General features: G+C 38.1%; 1 protein-coding gene across 1 annotated transcript in view; it reads right to left on the bottom strand.

Moving 5' to 3' along the window:
* Window positions 1-18,272, bottom strand: part of UVRAG (UV radiation resistance associated) — a gene marked incomplete at its 5' end in the record, with an annotated part of 53,934 nt that overhangs the window by 25,586 nt on the left and 10,076 nt on the right. Inside the window, one exon of the mRNA XM_010187213.1 lies at window positions 5,608-5,686. Coding sequence (XP_010185515.1) covers window positions 5,608-5,686 — 79 coding nt within the window. The remainder of the gene's footprint in view (window positions 1-5,607; window positions 5,687-18,272) is intronic.

The following is an 18,272-nucleotide window of genomic DNA, read 5'->3' on the forward strand; positions in this document are numbered from 1 at the left end:
TGGAAGTGATGCCTGGGAAAGTGTCCTCTGACTTGCATCACAACCGCAGAGCCTCCCTGACACACACCAGTGATGAACTGGGTAAGAGCAGACACATTCAGTCCTTAGCTTAACCCTAGGGAGAGTAGTAGAACAGCCCAAATTTATTTGATACCCAATTTTGCACATCTCCTTTCAAGAGCCAGTACTTTAGGCAAGGACAGAATACCACCACTGGCCATATCCACTAAAGCCAGATGGAGATAGTGCCCAAGGTCACAGCAGCAAGAAGACTCAAAGGGGTCTCGCTGTGATCATAGTTCTGGCCTACGGTTCTACAGGGACGCTGGGCTGAGAGTCAGTGTAAGAAATCCAGAAGTTCAAGAGACAAATTAACTTCCACCTCTTTCAGTGGCCCACTGAAATACAAAACATCATTTGATACTCAGAGTTACAAATAAGTTGATTGGCCTGGACAAGAAAATAGCTACAGTAAATCCACTTCTGACCAGGACCAGAAGAAACCAGCTCTACAGCTATAAAGCAATTATTTCTTCTCCAAGCAACCTTCCAACTGGATGAGGACTAGTGACTGCCAAGTATTGTGCAAGAGACAACTCCTTGAATACCTACAGGAATTGGAAGTTTCATAAACAAGATGGTCATGTTCTCTTCAATGGCTACACATCATACATATATGGGTTAGAAATAATAACCAATATGGGAAAGAAACCATGTAATATCATCTTGTACACAACTTTGGGCCAGGTATTCTCCAGGAGCAACACTGTGCATGCTAAGGATTCACTTCAAGAAGGATGGTCACTAAAATAAGATCATCTCTTCTTATGAAGAACCTACCCTGGAGTAAGATCCAAGCAATCAAAGCTCTCGGATAGAAGGAAAGAGATCGCAAAACCAGGCAGTAAACAGCAGTAAAGCTGCTTTCTTTCTACAGGACTCAGATTTGAAACTCAAAGCCACTGAACTCTCACCCTGCCACACTAAGATTTTAAAAAATAAATAAATAAATAAAATAAAGAGATAAGAGGAAAACACCTGGAGTAGCAAGACCACTGCTCAAGGAGTTGCAAGAGCTCAGCTTAGCATGGTCCATGTCTATGCCCTAGCTGAGCTGTGTGCCACACACATTATGTTTGGAGACACCAGCTTGCTCATGCTGTGCGCTTGCTTATCGCCCACAAAAAAAAATCTCGCAGCACTCCAGTGAGTGCCTAATACTCATTCACTATAACAGGAGGTTTTCATGGTGTAATCTCAACTCCTCTACTCTGAAAATCAATGCAAGAGTTTATTTCATTTTCCTACTAAGGCCTCATCTTCCTCAGATACTCCACAGACATCTATAACTTTGCAGTTGCAGAGCTTGTGGGGCCAGATACCTACTGACTGATCTCTGCCAGTGTCTAATGCTTTTGAGACCTGAGCAACTCACTCCTGTTTTTAGCAAATGGATTGTGCTTCACCTTTGACAATGCTCTGGAATGACAGTGATTTTTTGTTGTTGTTGTTGATATTATTAGACATAAGTCACTCATTACCCTTTGAAAAAACCCAACACATTTGCATGTTCATTAGGGTCAGACAGACGAAATCTTAACTGGAAATTTACAGTCTTACCTAACATTATCCAACATAAAAAGCTGCTCTGTGAACTTCGTGAGGGATTCAATTTTACAAACAGAAAATATGGGGATTGAAACAATTTGTGCTCACGTACAGATGGAAGTTATTATGAACTCTCGGAATTAACACACATTGTTTTGACTTCGGAATGTAACAGCAAAGCAAGTTCCTCCAAATAAATGCTCTCCTAAGCTAGCACTGAGCTGCTTCTAATTCCAGCTGAATTCCCTCGAGTGCAAGATGTGGTTTTCATTGTTATTATCCCGCTGTTTTACAAAACAGTACCACTTTATCTCTAGAAGTTTTGATTTCAATAATTTTACTTAATATCAACCCGGGCCCACTTCTTTCCCACTCATGTTTCTCCTTGTCGACAGAGCTTCAGGTAATCGTGAAAGGAAAAAATAAAAAAAAATTAAATAAATTTGAGAAGCCAGAGAAGCTTTTACAAATCCTTTCAAGCATTTTTTTTTAAGTTGATGCAACTTTTTCTGGGCTCTTTGCTCCTCTCTCACAGTAATCAAGACTTGCATGAATGATTTGAGTAAGGGGATGGATGGAGACCCAAGCTCTTCTCTTCACACTCTAGTAGAGTCAGCACTGCTCCTTGCAGACACCTCTGATGTTCCCACAGCAGCCAGAGAGAATTAAACACCTGATCCGCATTTATCAACAACAAAATAACAATTTGCAGGATGGGCTCCTTGAAATAAGGCCAACACCTTTGGGCCTCAGAAGGATTCCCTCACGGGTTGTGATGGTCTAGAGATAAGGAAGAGGCAGCTGCTCACTCTTCATCCAAACTTAATTATTTCCACATATTCAGATGAACTAAGCATTTCTGGAAATTTTTCTTGAAGCAGCCTTGAGATCCTCTAAAAGCTACTTAAATTCAACAGTTCCACCCTCCAAAGGAACACACAAAGGATTCAAACAATCTCAAGTTTCTAGATCAAGTCAACCCCTGAGGACAGAGCTTTTGTAATGTGTTTCTGCATGTTATCTACCTGTTCTGCTTTCAGGCTGCTTTCACAATGGAATTTGCCCTTGGCAGAACTATAAAAAGCTGCAATATTTGACCAAGGATATCAAAACAAAGGTGACTACAACAGTTTATATGGACTTCAGTAACACTTTCCTGATTAAATAAGTAGTAGAAGCCCCCTCCAAAATTCTGATTTACTTTTATTATGTTTTTATATTCAACAGCATACAAACTCAAGCATTAACATGTAAACCACTGGTGGTGTACAAATCACTTCAAAGTTTGGCCATGGACTACTCTAGCTTGTACCAATGTCCCCATGTAAATTTGGAAACTTTTTCTAATACAAATACGTATTTAAAGCCTTCATTTACTTTTATGAGTTTAAACACATGCCAGTGATTTCAGAAATCAACTGCAAGGACTTGGAAGGCAACATGTGTTCAACTGTGTGTAGTCCTTTAGAAATAGGACAAGCACAAAGTCAGAATGAGATATTTCGTAGGTTCAACAGTGGTAACGACTCAGAGGAAACAAGTCAAAGAGAAAAACAGGAAAACAAGTGAAGTGGTGACAGTTCCTATAAAAAAAATACACTACAGGCACAAGTGCCAACTAATCCATACTACAAGAAATAACAGAAAGGCTACCAACTTGGGCTCAATGAAGAGTTCATAATTTCGATCGAGAAAGAAGCACAGAGCATCACAAAACTGAACAGCAAACTCCAGAATGGGGGGGAGGGAGCCATGAAAGGCTGAAAAATCAAAGCACGCAGCATCACAACAGCATGAACTAATGTATTTATATACCTAGAGATTAAGGAAAGGATTGATTTGATAGTAATGGAGAGAGAAAGCTATCAAAGCATTTGAAGGAAAGAGTATTTAATCCTTTTTTCTCTCTAGTCTTCCCTATGAAAGTCAAGTGTGAACAGCTGGCTGCCATTATTAATACCAGCAACAAAGAGTCACAGTCTAAGTTATATTAACAGCTTGGGTAAGTGAATTTCCAAGATTAGCAGGACTTGATTAACTTCATCTTCAGATATTTTAGCCTTTAAGTAATTTCAGAGCCATTGGAGGTTATCTTCCAAAATACACTAAAGCATGGGCAAGATACCAGAAGTTGAAAATGGTAAATGCAATCCAAGCTTAAAAAACAAACAACATAAAAAGACCCAGAAGCTTTACTTTGATTTGGGGCAGAGAATGGGGGGAAACTGGAGGAAGAGAGAACTAGCAAAAAAACAAACTCAACAACTAGAAACTAAGTATATATAAAAAAAAAATAATCAGATTTTTCAAGGATAAAACTGTCAGACCAATCCAATTTCAAGCTTTACAAACAGGTTAGAAACCGAAATGTCATATTTCTGTTGGAATTTAAATAAATCTCTTGGCATTTCATGGTGCAATATGCTCACAATCATGCTGTGGAAATGGGATACTGATGGAGTACGAATGAATACAGAGCAAGTAAGTGCTCTTTGGGTGTAGTTAAGCAGTGGTTTACTGGTGTAAATGGAAGTACCGGTGTAAATGGAAGTACTGGTGAAGCAGGGCTCCACTTGCGTCTAGGCTTTAGCCTAGTTCTATTCAGTATTGTAATCAGGTGAGCTGGATAGAGAACAGGCTCAGATGCAGAGAGCACAAAGCTGAGATTGAGTTCTCAACCTACCTTTCCCCATCTTCTAGAATTACGTAACCAAATCAGAAACATGATTAAGAACAAAAAGGCACATCTTTAAGGATGCATCCAAGGTACAGCATGTAAAACATGAATTAAATAAGTCACTTGCACAAATTCAGAATGGGCTATTTTGTTGCTGTGCAGAAAAGACTTGGGATTGCTGGTTGCACTGAATCATGAAGTTCACTGGTTTAGGCTGCTAGTCTATGAGAACAGAATGAAGTGAAAAAATGACAAGACCTGTGAAACATTTCTCCCACCCTATTCAAGGCTTTGAAAGCACCAGTTGCACAGTGTATCCAGCTTTGGGCACTGCACTTCAATGAAGATGTGGATTCAGATGGAGAATAGGAGACAACAAGCATGCTCAGAAATTAAGAGACATGACCCACGAGATAACACTTTAAAAAAAGAGAAGCTGACTTTCAATGCATAAAAGCTTGCAAAGATGAAGAGAATTAAATGAACACATTATTATAAGTGATTATGTAGTTAACCAGAAGCTAGACAGATTTGGATTAGATGTCAGAAGAGACATTAATGGTCAAGACAGCCAATCGCTGGAAGAGACTACTAAGACCACAGGCTTTTCTCCAGGGATGATGTAAGAGCAGCTGACCCTGCTCTAGGAACATGCAACAGTCTACATGGTCTCCTCAGACCCCTTTCAGACCGGCTTTTTGATCATTTTCTGAATTCCATACCAAATGTGTTAGCAGCAGGTATCGCTACCATCTCAAATAACGTTTGTAAATTTGCAGAAGTTAAAACAATTTCTCATGCATTTGCCAAAGTAAAGGATACTATTTAAAATCCGTAAGAGCAAGGAAGTAAAAAAGCTTAGAGGACTTTCTATCATATATATAAAGGCATCCATTGGCAAGACTTATGATTTTCCAGCTTGTTGCGTTTTCTCATGATAAGCGTAGGGTTATAGAACGCTAGTTAAAGAAATAATACAGCAAAATTAGAGACACATTAGTGAGAATGACACATATGGATCTTCAGATATGACAGAATAAAAATAACAGAAGCCATTCACAATTTTCAAAACTGTGTACAGACTCACAGTATTTATTTGAAAAGGAAAAGATTCCTTATTAGGTGGCAAGTCCTCCTCCAAGCACCACGAGAAAGTCTCAAGCACAAAGCAGTAAGTGAAGACAATGATATGAAGAACGCCTTCTCTAGTTCATAGATGTTTGCCATAGAGAAAAGCAGCACAAGACAGTAGACACACACTCATGCCATAGTGACAGCAGATAGGAGAAACTCATAAAAAAAACCAATCTCAGTGTACCAACCTGTGCTATATTTTTGTTGAGAAGATAGACTCCATATTCAAACTGAAGCTTCTCCCCTCCTTTTGGATATAAAGGAAATCTGATGGGAAAGAAAAAAGAAAAGACACATTTAAGGTGAAATTATTCAGTTGCTTAAGTAAGCTTTAAAAAGCCACACTCCTTTTCTGAGAAGGTAAAGGTTTAAAAACCCTGCTGACTTTTCACAGGAACCCGTTCCACAGGATGTACTTAGGAACCCTCTGCAGCTCCAGTCAACCAGTCTTTTCAAAACTGTCAAAATGCAGCTAATGTATTATATTTTCCAAAGTATTTTAGTTTTTTAAAAGATGTTTTATGACCCTTCCAGTGCTGCAACATTCCTCTCATGAAGTGAAGCATGGTTTAAGAAGCATACAGCGTAACACCAGATCCCATGTTATTCCTTTATATTCAGCCACTGGCACTTGACTAGCTCATTTCCAAATGGAAATAATCTTTTAAGAAAGGTGTTCTCTTTTGATTGTTATTTTGTGAGTGAAAAAGCACAAGTCTCTTCACACAGACATTTGCAGGCTAATCCTGCACACCTGAACAGAGAATATAAGTGATTCCCTTCCTTTCAACAAGGTTCATACATTGTACCGAAGGCTCAAGTCAGTTACAGAATCATAGGCTGCTACAAGCCTTGCCAATATTATATTCCTAATGTTTATTTCTCCTATTTAACATAGCATTTTTCACCTTTTTAAATACCTTATAAGAAAGTAGCACAGTATATTGTGTCTCAACCGATGCATGAGGTCAGAGAACCAAAACTTTACTCCCTGAAGTACTGAAACTGACAGTTTGAATTAAAGAATATTATTTTATATATATGTTCTAGGAATCTTTGCATAAGTGAAGCAGTTCTCAAACAGCTGTAATGTCTGTATGCTGCATTTCTTACGATTGTCTTTTGACTCTTCCTTACCACCAGAGGTTATAAGGTCATCATGGTCAATACGGTAATCTTAGTACAACCTAAAAATTTATGTTTATGGGAACTACACGATGAAATGAGCTTTGGCCTTTTCAAGAACCGTATGTTCTGCAGCCCCTAATCAAGATGCTGAGCGTATTATCTGCACAAAACCCACATTACATCAGAAACCAAAGTCTCTTTCAAATATAAGATAACAAATACAGGAGATCAGTATCTACTAGAAACAACACACATGCTAGAGGGCTGATTACACAAAGTGTATTTTATCATCAATCAGCCTTGCAATAGAGTACATTTGCAACATTTAAGGAGAATTATATAGCGTCATTAAAACTAAAGGTGAACAGGTCATGATCACAGCAGATCAAATATTAAGATGTCAGCTTCAAGTTTTATGCTACTTTTAAACTCACTAGGTCACTTTAAGTTGAGGAATATAAAAATCACTGTCAACAGTACATATCTAGCTCACCTTGCTTAATAGATCTATAAATCCAAATAGTTACCTATGCAAGAAAATAAAACCTTTCAAAATGAACATATGCTACAAAAATTCCACGACACATTATCCTAAGTGTAAAATACAAATCAAAAAGAATTCATTACAATATCTACAATTACACTGCCCAAATAGAGCAGGATTTAGATTTAAAGGATAGCTTTAAAATTAACAGTATAAAACTAACTCAAGCTTGACAATAAAAGCACCATTAGGAACACAAGCCATGTTTCACTGGAAGATAGTATTTCATTAAGTCACTAGTAATGGGAACCATGTATTCTATTATTAGACACAGAGCTCTTCAATACCTACAGCATAGAAAAAAAAGTGACAAAAACTGGTTTACAGCGCTCACTACCATCTCCCGCACACAGTTTCTTCTAAGTGGTAAAGATTAAGCTTTTCTATTTATCACATTGGTCCTACTTCTTTGCAAATATTCACATTGCTGTCCTCTGACTTCCACTAATTAATCTTGAAAGACTCTAAACTACATACATCCTCGTGTCAGCTTTCATAGCGTAATCATTTACATGAAAAGTCTTGAAAAAAAATGTCGGTGGATGTCTTTGTGTATGCACGTTTATGACTCAGAGGAAAATATTTCCAACTTTGAAGCCTCTCTCCTTGTGTGTTATCTTGCTTGCCCATTAAGCCTGGTCACAAGCAATAAACTTGAGAGGAACCACGACACTTTACATAGGGCTTCATTGAGTATAACTGAACGTTACTTTAACTGCTGGTTCCCTACATGAAATTCTTCTTGCTTGCTCCTTAGAAAAGCATGACTGTAAGCTAAATCTCTTTCTTTGGCATGCTGCAAAAAGTTAAGTCTGCTGTGTAAGGTTTTAGTTATAGTTGCTCAAAAATACATTTGAAAACTACTATTTTAGTATTTTTATAGTCACGAAGCACTCAATAAAATGCAAAATGGCATCCGCCTGCCTGTTCTACTCCAACATGTACCTTCCTTGTTTCCATTCTTGCTGGTATGTTTGGGAAAAAAAATAATCATTAAGCTCCTTTAAAGCAGAACAAAGATACTTACTCCAAGATGACAAAAAGAAGTAAGCGTGATATGTTTAGTGGAAAGAAGGAAAAAAACCCAAGCTACACGTGTCTGTTGTGTAATCACCAGAAGGTAACTTCTCTCAGATGATTTCAAGTAGTGGGAACTTAGTTCTGAGCACACTCAGACACTGAGCTCTGGTCCTCAGAGCAGTATGCTTACACGCTATACGGAAATCATACACCTACCATGCAAACAGGCAGTAATTATGAACAAAACAGTTCCTGCTCTGTGAGGTCCAAAGTGTGCTCTTGTAAAAATACATTGGTATTTACATTATGACTGTGGAATATTACTTTTCAGTAGTATGTAGACTTCTTAAAACACAGCCCTAGAACACCCTGAGTTTACAGTACACATTCTATTCTATATATAAAGAACATGCTGGTGTACAGCAGTAATAATTTTAAACAGTGACTCATAAAGACAATCTTAGTTCAGAAAGCATTAACCTGATGCGAGGAAAAAAACTCACAACATTTAGTAACTTATAACAAGTTAACCCTATTTGGAGTTGTTTCTGCACCTCATTTTTCCACTGTACTTGTGGCTATGCTTGCTTCACTTAAGACATCAGACATGTCAGCAATGATAAGAGCCTGTGCTAGGAAAAACATAAGGCCTAGCAGTGATAAAGGGAGTAAGAAGCTGGCAGGCATGTGGAAAGGCAGCTTTAGGACCCATGACAATTGTGCCAAAGAAGCTCAAATTAAAAAAGTTCCATTCTGAATTCAGAAGGTGGAGAACACTAAGAGTGATCCAACTGTACAACAGACTGATCTTAACCAGATGGTCAGTATATGCCTTTAAGATCTAAGATAATATAAAGAGGTTTCTCGATCTTATAAGCTTACCTTCGTTTTGGAAGTTTTATGTTTTGCTTATTTAATCCTGAAGGACTGTGACAAATGCAAAGTTTTCATTAATTTCTTTGAGTAATATGTTGTGTTTTACAGGACTCAGCGAGATAGAAGTCAGATGACCAGTGTTACCCAGCTGTACCACACTGCAAATCCATGGAGACAAATCCAGAATAAATTGCAAAACATACTCACACATGACATTTTTATTCATGTAGCTCACCTCCCTTCTCATGGCATGCTGCTTTGGACCAAAGCTGTACTCTTCTACTTGTGATACCACAATGACAGAATAGTTTCTTCCATAGCGAACCAGAGCAGTATCATCCTTACAGCCTCAAAGCACAAATGAAGCTTTTAACAACACTAAGACATTCAAGACCCAAGTTTTCTCAGTCTCACCAGAAGAAGTTTTGACTGTCATTTCTCACAGGCAACGGTAAAAAAAAAAATAAATAAATCACAGAAGCAGTTAGAAGGTACTTCTAATCATCTCTGATTTTATTTCATTTTAGTAGAGCTTAGAATAGAGATAGCAACTCAACCACCCCACCTTACCTCTCTCCCGTCTCTTCTGCTTGGAGGGTTCTACCTACAATCTTAACTCCAACAAGTCAACATCAAGCTTTATTTCAGCCTATCCCCCATTAATTTTCTGCCACACTTCCTAAGTAGACATCAGCTGCTGGAGAAACTCTTCAGCTTAAACCTGGTCCAAGTAAAACCAGCAAAGTCAGAAGAGAACACAGTATTAACAGCTGGTCAAGAAACTCTTCCATCAAAGGCACCTCATGTTCAAATCAGACACTATTCTTAGCACTGAAATCCTGTGTTTAACATAACTGGATGCCACTAACCAGGAGCTGTTCTGAGAACAAAGATTGCTGGGTTTTTGAAGTACATAGGGCAACTTAGTTCCAGCCTATTTACACATCAGGAGGTTTTGCTGATAGGCAATGAGTAACCAAACAAGTACAAGCAGGTCAAAGCTTAAGAGTACTGCTGATCTCCATAAGCAAATATATCTACTTGTAAGAAACTCAAGTGAGACCGACAAATCAAAGTGTGTGCTCCAGTGAACAGAGATTAGTGCATGCCTACGAGGAAGAATCTCTAATTTCCTTGTAAACTGCCCAGGCAAACAGGGGTGGAAAAGGAAGAAATCCCAGCTAAAAGGAGTGGTTCGAGTGTCAACATTGGTGTTATTTTATGCTGTAGACTATGTGAAAGTTTCTAGAGCACTAACCCTCATTAAACCCTCCCAGAAGAATTGTGAAAAGGAAAAGGAGAGGCAAAGGTTGCGTGCTTTGTTCACATTTACTCTGATGGGGAAAAGTAATCCCAAGTCAGCCTTTAAATAAAATAGACGGCTGAAAGTCTGCCTCTTCTTCAAGTTGAAACTACAGAACGAATACCCTATCATCAGCAATGGAATTAAATTTTGAGCTCTTCAAGGATCTTGCATCACTTCACAAATGCTAAGCTTTTAAATAGTCAGTTTGAACATCTGTGTACGAAATACCATTCTGATGGGTATCAAGCTTACAGGCACCCAACTGCACCATCAACAGGACTCTTACAGAGCTGTTACTCTGGAGTTAGGCTTTAATGAGATTTTTTTTTTCCCTAATAAGGTATTTTGTCAAGTAGAACACATCTTGGACATAAGTACACAGCTATACTTCAAGCTGAAATGAAACCCAAAAACTTACTACAGTACACCGTATTTTTAAGGTTAAAAAGAATGTAGACACATTAGCAAATTGCCAACTCTGGTTTAAAAACTTTTTTTTTTTTTTTGTAAAAAAAAAAAGTCAGTATGGAAAACTCATGGTGGCTGGTTGCCATCATTTCCACTCTAGCTGAATCATTAAGATGCAAACAGCTAAACGGAAATATCAGTGTTCAAACAAGGCAAATTCCAATTTTCAGTTCAAGATGTATTCTTGAATATGTCTAAAAGCACTTGCGGTCTGGGGGCAGTGTAGGAGAAACAAATAGAAGTTTCAATAAAGGTCTTTGCCAGATGCAGCCAACCAGGGGCTTGAAGATGTTTCCAGGGGCTCTGCGACATCTCTGCGGTGATCTGACCCAAAAGCTGATGAGACCACCATAGCCAACGCTTTGTGTTGCTGAAACTGCCTGTTCATCCAGACACAAGCAGATCATCTTAAAATCATAAAGATACACGTACAAGGAAGTCCAATGTATACTCTCTATAGCAAGTTCAAACCATCATGTATCTCACCTATGGTAAAACATCCCTCTAAAGAAACTTCATCCCTCCTTGAGGTAGAAAAACTAAATTACTTTCCAGTGTTGATTTAACCTTATTTTCATGATTCAAGGCATAACAAAGGAGACTATGCTTATGTGCTGCTGAAAGGAACTCTGAGAAATTTCATGAGTAGATGGTATAAAAAAAGCCTCTTGCAAGGATTTTTCTTTTTCATATTTACAGTTTAAGGTGGGGTGCCTACAGTTTGGATCAATTGGGTTTGCTGGTTTTATCCTTATAAAAACTATTATTTACTACTTAATAAAGTAAGAGGTTTTAACCCATCTCTTACAGACTTTTGAATATACGGACTAAACCGACGGTTTTGGTAAGACAGCACAGGCAGAAAGTTTACAACTACAGTGTCTCCAACCAAAACTGCTCACTAATACTGATGTATTTAAAAATCAGAAAACTGAGTATGGAAAACAAGTCTTTTAAAGATTGCCTATGCTGCCCACAGATAATGGTTCTGGAAAACGAGAGGTCTGCTTCAAAGCTAAAAATGTGATTGGCCTAATTTCTGTGTCTTATGCAGTAGACCACCCCTCTTACAACTAAAAAATAAATTGTGCTAGATATTCTACTCTAAGAATTTCTCTTCACTGTCCTACCTTTTTCAGCTGACTTTAGACAAGCACTTACCAGCCATCAAGATCTCGTTTAATTTTATATCCTCAGCTAATCTTTACCTGGTTTACACAGTAACTTCAGTGTTTGATGAACACGCAGTAAATCTCCACGGGACTCTTGGTTCACTCAGATGGTAACTGTTAGGGAAAGCTGAAAGAATCCTTATTCCATATATTTATTTCAGACCTCAAGTATCTCTTATGAATTCAAGTCCAAATACATTTACTGTTGTGTTCTGTGATTTATGAACTCCTCTGTATCCAGAAAAATCGCGTATGTACCAATATATTGGTGGCCAACTTTTATTGTCTATAACCGCCTGTCTTTAATACAAACTATTTTTAAAGCTTAAAGAATTGCTTCATTTTTAACTGCTTTCACCTGGTTCTACTTTAGTGTTACACCATATGTTTTAGATCTTTTATTCTCTCTGCTGTTCAAGACTTCTGCCGTATCCCAAATTATATTAAAGTCTCAAAGTTTTATCTCTACTTCAGAAAGCTCTTTAGGGAAGAAGTCAGTAAAGCAGTGATTTTCACACATCACATCTAACTGTTTTCCACAGGCTGAAGTGTGACACAATTTGAGCATTACATCTCATTTGGCAAATGTAAGTAAAATTCCAAACCTAGTTTAGAATTGAGTTAGATAACCTTAATCTTCAAAGCGATGCAAAAGTTCAAGGAACCCTAATATTTGTAGCTTTGCGAGCTAAATTAATAACAATGACATTTATAAGAACACTTAATTATCCAATAGTTAACTGAAGATCAGAAATTTAGCCCATCAACTAAACAAAGCTGATACCACTATTTTCACATCACCATATTTGTAGTACCTTTGATACTTCCTGACCAACTGCAGCCAAATTTGTCAGAGAACAAACTCAACATGGCTTTTTCCTTCACTTCTTATTTTCAAGGACAGTGAGCAGAATGGTTGCAGCGAGATGACTGTACAGCAGATTTGGCAGAATCCAGCTGAAACCCAATTATTCACTATTATACAGCTAAAGAACTGATATAATTTCTGTAACAGTCACTGGTGTGATAGCAGAGAGTCATCCATCACATCTAGGGAACAACTGTGCCTCACACAGGTCTTCCAGAAAAATAGGGTAGTTTAAGAAAATTATGAATTTCAAGCTTAACCCCATGGATAAAGCATCCTATACAAGGATAGAACTAAATAGCTCAATCCAGATACAATTGTGACCTGAAAAAAGTCACAAGTTCTTGCTTGATATGACTGAAGTATGAGGAGCGTACAAGAACACAGCTTAAATATTTAGTGAAGCTCAAGTTATTTCATCCTCACCCACTTTTGGGGGGCTGCAAAGGGAGCTGGCAAGGGAGGAAGAAGATAGTGTTTTCCCTCCAACCTTCCCACATCCTGTTTGCTCATTGTAAAGGAATGCTGTATGCAGAGGAGAAAGGTTGTGTTATTTAAAAGTGCTGGGACGTTTCTCAACCAGAAGAAAGCAAACCTTGAAAGCCTTTTACGTGAGAAGGACTACCGTTGTCCAGTCAGTTCACTTGAAACCACTATTCCCCAGGACACTTTGAATCAAATATTAGGAAAAGTAGGCTGCTAAAGAGCCAAGGGCACTAAAATACCCAGCACTTCCAACCTCCTTGCACTCCACCAGAAGACCAAGGCACAAGAAGCTTTGGCTGCACAGCTTCAGAACCTGTTCCCTTCTCAGATAAGCTGCATCAGCTACAGAGCAGAGACTGACACAGATCTCAAGGAGCAGACCCAAGCAGCTGAGTGCTTGTTGGAAGGAACACACTGAAATTCAACAGCGTGAAACTGCCTTCACCACCAGACTTCTAAATTATAGAGATGCAACACAGAGTGCTTGGATCCTTTTTAGATCAAGCTACCAGTTGATGGTGGAAGCCACAAACTGACCTCAGGGTGACTACTTGCCTACCAGGAACACCTAAGTAGTCTGCCAACAATCAGCATGACTGGAAAGGTTTTAAACAAAAAAGATGCCCACCTGGTGAGCAATGCTGAAATCAACTAGAAACAGAGGAAAAAAAAGGATTAAAATTGTGCACTTGACTTTGTTAAGAGATAAGATTAGCACATGAATATGAATCACAAATCACAAGTGAATTCAGATTTGATTACTATATTTTTTTGTTTCTATTTGAGAGAAAAAGCTATACTTGTAAAACAAACTTGATGACAAAAATACAGACTGCCAAGGGAAAAAAGCATATCCTCATTCAAGCTTTACACAAGTATAATTAGTTTACTGGGAAAGGAAAATCATATTGGCAGTTTAACTTTATGAAATGTATTTTCAAAATGCCTATCTGAATAGCTCAACAAGAAGATAATCGAAAGCAGGAGCACTGCCATCTTTCTATTAAGAAGTGTAACTGCTGTGACCTTGCTCTTGGAGAATGTACAATAGCTTCAATACGTACAGGATGTATACAGGAAAAGAAGGCAAAGACCCAGATTATGAAAGTCAGGCAGTTCTTGATAGGACCGTTACCAATTTATACAAGAGGGTATCATTCTACTAGTTCAGCAAATAACGCTTTCAAACACCTCAAAAACACACCCAGCAATCCACGGAACAAGCGACACTGATGGCTTTTGGTAGACTGTGCATTTCCGTGACATATTTCAGCTTGAATTCAAAGCTTGCTACATGCACACTGTGATGGATATCATATCGCAATGACTATCTGTAAGGACAGGGCAGACAACCTCGCTATCAGAGCTCTAAATCTCTTTGCCACTGAAGGATCATTTTCAACTAGAGGACACTTTATACAGGTCAAGTCCCTGCTTACTGAAAAATGAAGTAATGTTTTGAAAAATAATCTCATCAGGAGTAGAGTGTTCCAATGGGAGTAAATTAAGACTAGTATGTCTTAGAGACATTTCTCAGCTGTAGATGTCTGGGGTCAGTGGTCTCATCTACTGCAGTAAACAAAATCTGCTTCCTCAGACTGGCCAGGAGCATGTAAAAGCTCCCAGTTCCCAGAAATAGTATTAACAGCATCTAAACTCATTAAGGAACACCTGATCTAATTCTCAATCCACTCACAGTAATATTTGCTGACCCAATGAAAGCAAAAGCATTATTTCAGCAATCAAGAATAAAATAACCTTGGATTCTAGCTAAATATCCTCAAGAATGTGGAACATAAAAATACAGTTCAAGATAAGTTCATGGCAAAAAGCATTCTTTGAGCAATATAGTTGAGCACTTAACACACACTCAATCTACCACAAAGAATCAACTTTGCTTTGACAGCTATTAGATTTCTCAACCAACCATCTCCCTCCATCTGATTTAAGTTTGCCAAGATTTCTTCCCAGAACTGCCATTTTATTATTTCAGCCGAAGCATCAAATGTGATTAAAGACTTCTTGATTGACTTGGAAGATGTTCATGTCAGTGACAAGTTATTCTTCACTTGCTTGTGTCATGATTTTTCAGACTGCTTTGTTGCAAGTGGCTTATCTGTTACCAGGCACAAAGCAATAGCCACCTTCAGTTGTAGAAAGTCTACTACAGCTGAAACTCTGATTTTCCCCTTCTTTGAAACAGGAGCAAGGCCACCATAGTCAAGACCATTTTTAAACTAAGCTCATTCAACAAGTGGTTTCCAAATGCTCCAAAATTTTCTATATGCCTGCTCAGCAACACTTATCTCCACTTATTTGCAAATCCAGATGTCACACTGAAAAGAACTGAAAGACAACACATTGAGAAAGATAATTTGGAAGCAGACTTGTAGCAAAACTGGTTTAGATATAAACTTTGCTTTACTCTGAGAAGGCCTGAGAAGGAAAACTTTTTACATCAGAACTTACACTGTCAGTAATTCAGATTGCATGACTTAATACTGTGTGAACTACAGACAGTATAATTTAAGTTTTCTTTATCAGTACAAATGAGTAGACAAACACCAATGTATGCTGGAGTTAGCAGCGCAAGGTTAATGGTTGGACTCAGTGACCTTAAAGGTCTTTCCCAACCTAAGTGATTCTATGATTCGATATCAAATTAACTACTTGAACATGTGTCCCGACTACTTAACTTTTCCGCTTCTCTGAAATTTGGCTCTCTAATTAAAAGAATCCCAACCTGGGGTAAACGAACCTGCTGGTCTGAACTCAGGACTCACAAGAAGCCATGCAGACATGTTAGTATTTGCCACACACAGTGGTACAGCCCTTTGGCCCTGCACTCGTGTGTTGGCTTGAGCTGTACAGAAGCTCTATTAGGATAAACTCACTCATGGCTTTATATCCTTCAGGAATCCAGAACTATTCTGAAGATGCAATAAGGACATCTGTGTTTTATAATGTGTGATATACTCCTCAGTTGCTACCAAGATTGCCTCATCCCAGTGAAAGATGACCTGTTTTATATTACTGATACCTTTACACTTCCTACATGAGCTACGGCAATGAGATGAAACTGGCATCAAACATATTGGCATCCAAAGAATTAGATAGTTTTGACTGCTGCAGAGCATCTGTAATGTATCAGTTTGGACACACTGAGACTTTGCTTCCAGATCAAGTCTGATGCCAGCACATCTTCACAGTCCCAGCTCAGAACAGCTACTTCTAGAACACCTACCTAAATTAAACATTAAGACAAAAAATTGAATAATAATTACAATCTTGTGGCATGCTCAAAGTTCACAATAGTGATGAAGCTGAGCTTCAAAAAATAGACAATTACAAGGTACAACCACACCTCACAAAGTTTCTAGAAAATTACACTTCAGGATCAGACCTGTCACTTTTAGCTGCAAACACAGTGTACATTTTGATGGAGGTTTAGGATCATAGAATCATAGAAGGGTTTGGGTTGATATCTAAGCCTAATATCTACGCCACAGATAAACAGCAGCATATACAACTTCACTCCTTGTTATGCCATTATACATCTCTCTGGTTCCTAAGGTACATAAAAAAATGATAGAACACAACTGCAAAGAGTTCAAATGCCTCTGAATGCAGATGTCCAAGATCGCATCACAGCTATCTGTGTATCCTTCGGCCTGGTGGCATCTGTATTTGTCAAGCAGTGGAAGAAAAGAATTTAAGTCTTTCTATAAACTATAAAATGCCAAGGAAAACTTTACACTAGTTTACTGTCCTCTCAGGTCAGTTAATACCAAATATTCCTGCAATTAAAACCAAAAAAACAACATTCCTCTTCCATGACTGTCTAGGGCATGTTTGGTTTTCTTACTATTTTATTTCTAAACCTTATACGTACTTTTGAATTTTATAACATTAGGTACCAACAAGTTCAATATTTAAACACTCAACACAAGAAAAAATAGCACTTTTTCAAGATCAACCAACTCTGAAATGCTTGTATGTGCTTCAGTAGCTATGCTTGAAAACTAGTGTTATTCTTGCCTTTTAAGTACAACATCTTTTTCAATCATGTATTCTACCTTTTCAGGTTTTTTTCCCCTAATCTGAAGTATGACTTTGAGGTGATCACTTTCTTACTACTGTTAGTTTTATAATTCTCCCTAAACACATTTAGCTGGGAAGAAGGTATAAAATGAGTCAGTATATACTGCATTTAGTATTTCATTTCTCTTTACTGTTACTGCAGAAAAACAATGTTAGCAAAACTACCTCTTGAAACCATTCTCATTTCCAAATTGCCTAGCAGGGAGTAAGAGTTCTTGAAAATCTTTTAAAAGACACAATATGAATGGGAATACAAAAACAACAAGAGTAATTGCTCTGAATGTGCATTTCACTTGTACAGACACAGGTAGGAACCAGAAAGGAGATTAAACTCAAAAGAACATTGTTTTTCTTAGAGGAGTATACATATTTCCAAGCTGTCTAATGTGATTTCAGGAAGTGTGCATTCTATTCTTAAATATTCAACTGGCAGGTTGTACAAGCGTCATGTGACTTTTCAGACAAAATTTAGCAACCAAGCACAGCTTTGAGTCAACAGTGATGCCAAAAAGACTCCCAAACAGATGGCGTAAGCGTGCTTGTCTGTACTCACTGTAACATGAACAGGGAGACTGATACTCTTTCAAAAGATTCAGTAGCTTCCAGCCAGCAAAACGCATTTACTTTGCGAGAGGTTCAGCCTGTATCAGCACTCAAAGAAGAGAACTGAAGTGAAGGCCAGCTAAGAAATATGACAACAACAGCAACACCACCAACACAGGCAATTTCACAAAGTGTGTCTCACTCCAGACATAAGACTCCCTGTTTTGCTCTAAACTGGAAGCTATTCTTTACTCAAAGATCTGGGAGCAGACTAACAGAAGCATTAAATACAGGCAGTGTCAGAACACATCATAAATAGTTTAATCTCGGCACTCTTCGTA

The sequence above is a fragment of the Mesitornis unicolor genome, unplaced genomic scaffold (genome assembly GCF_000695765.1).
Source record: "Mesitornis unicolor isolate BGI_N332 unplaced genomic scaffold, ASM69576v1 scaffold2806, whole genome shotgun sequence".
Taxonomy (NCBI): domain Eukaryota; kingdom Metazoa; phylum Chordata; class Aves; order Mesitornithiformes; family Mesitornithidae; genus Mesitornis; species Mesitornis unicolor.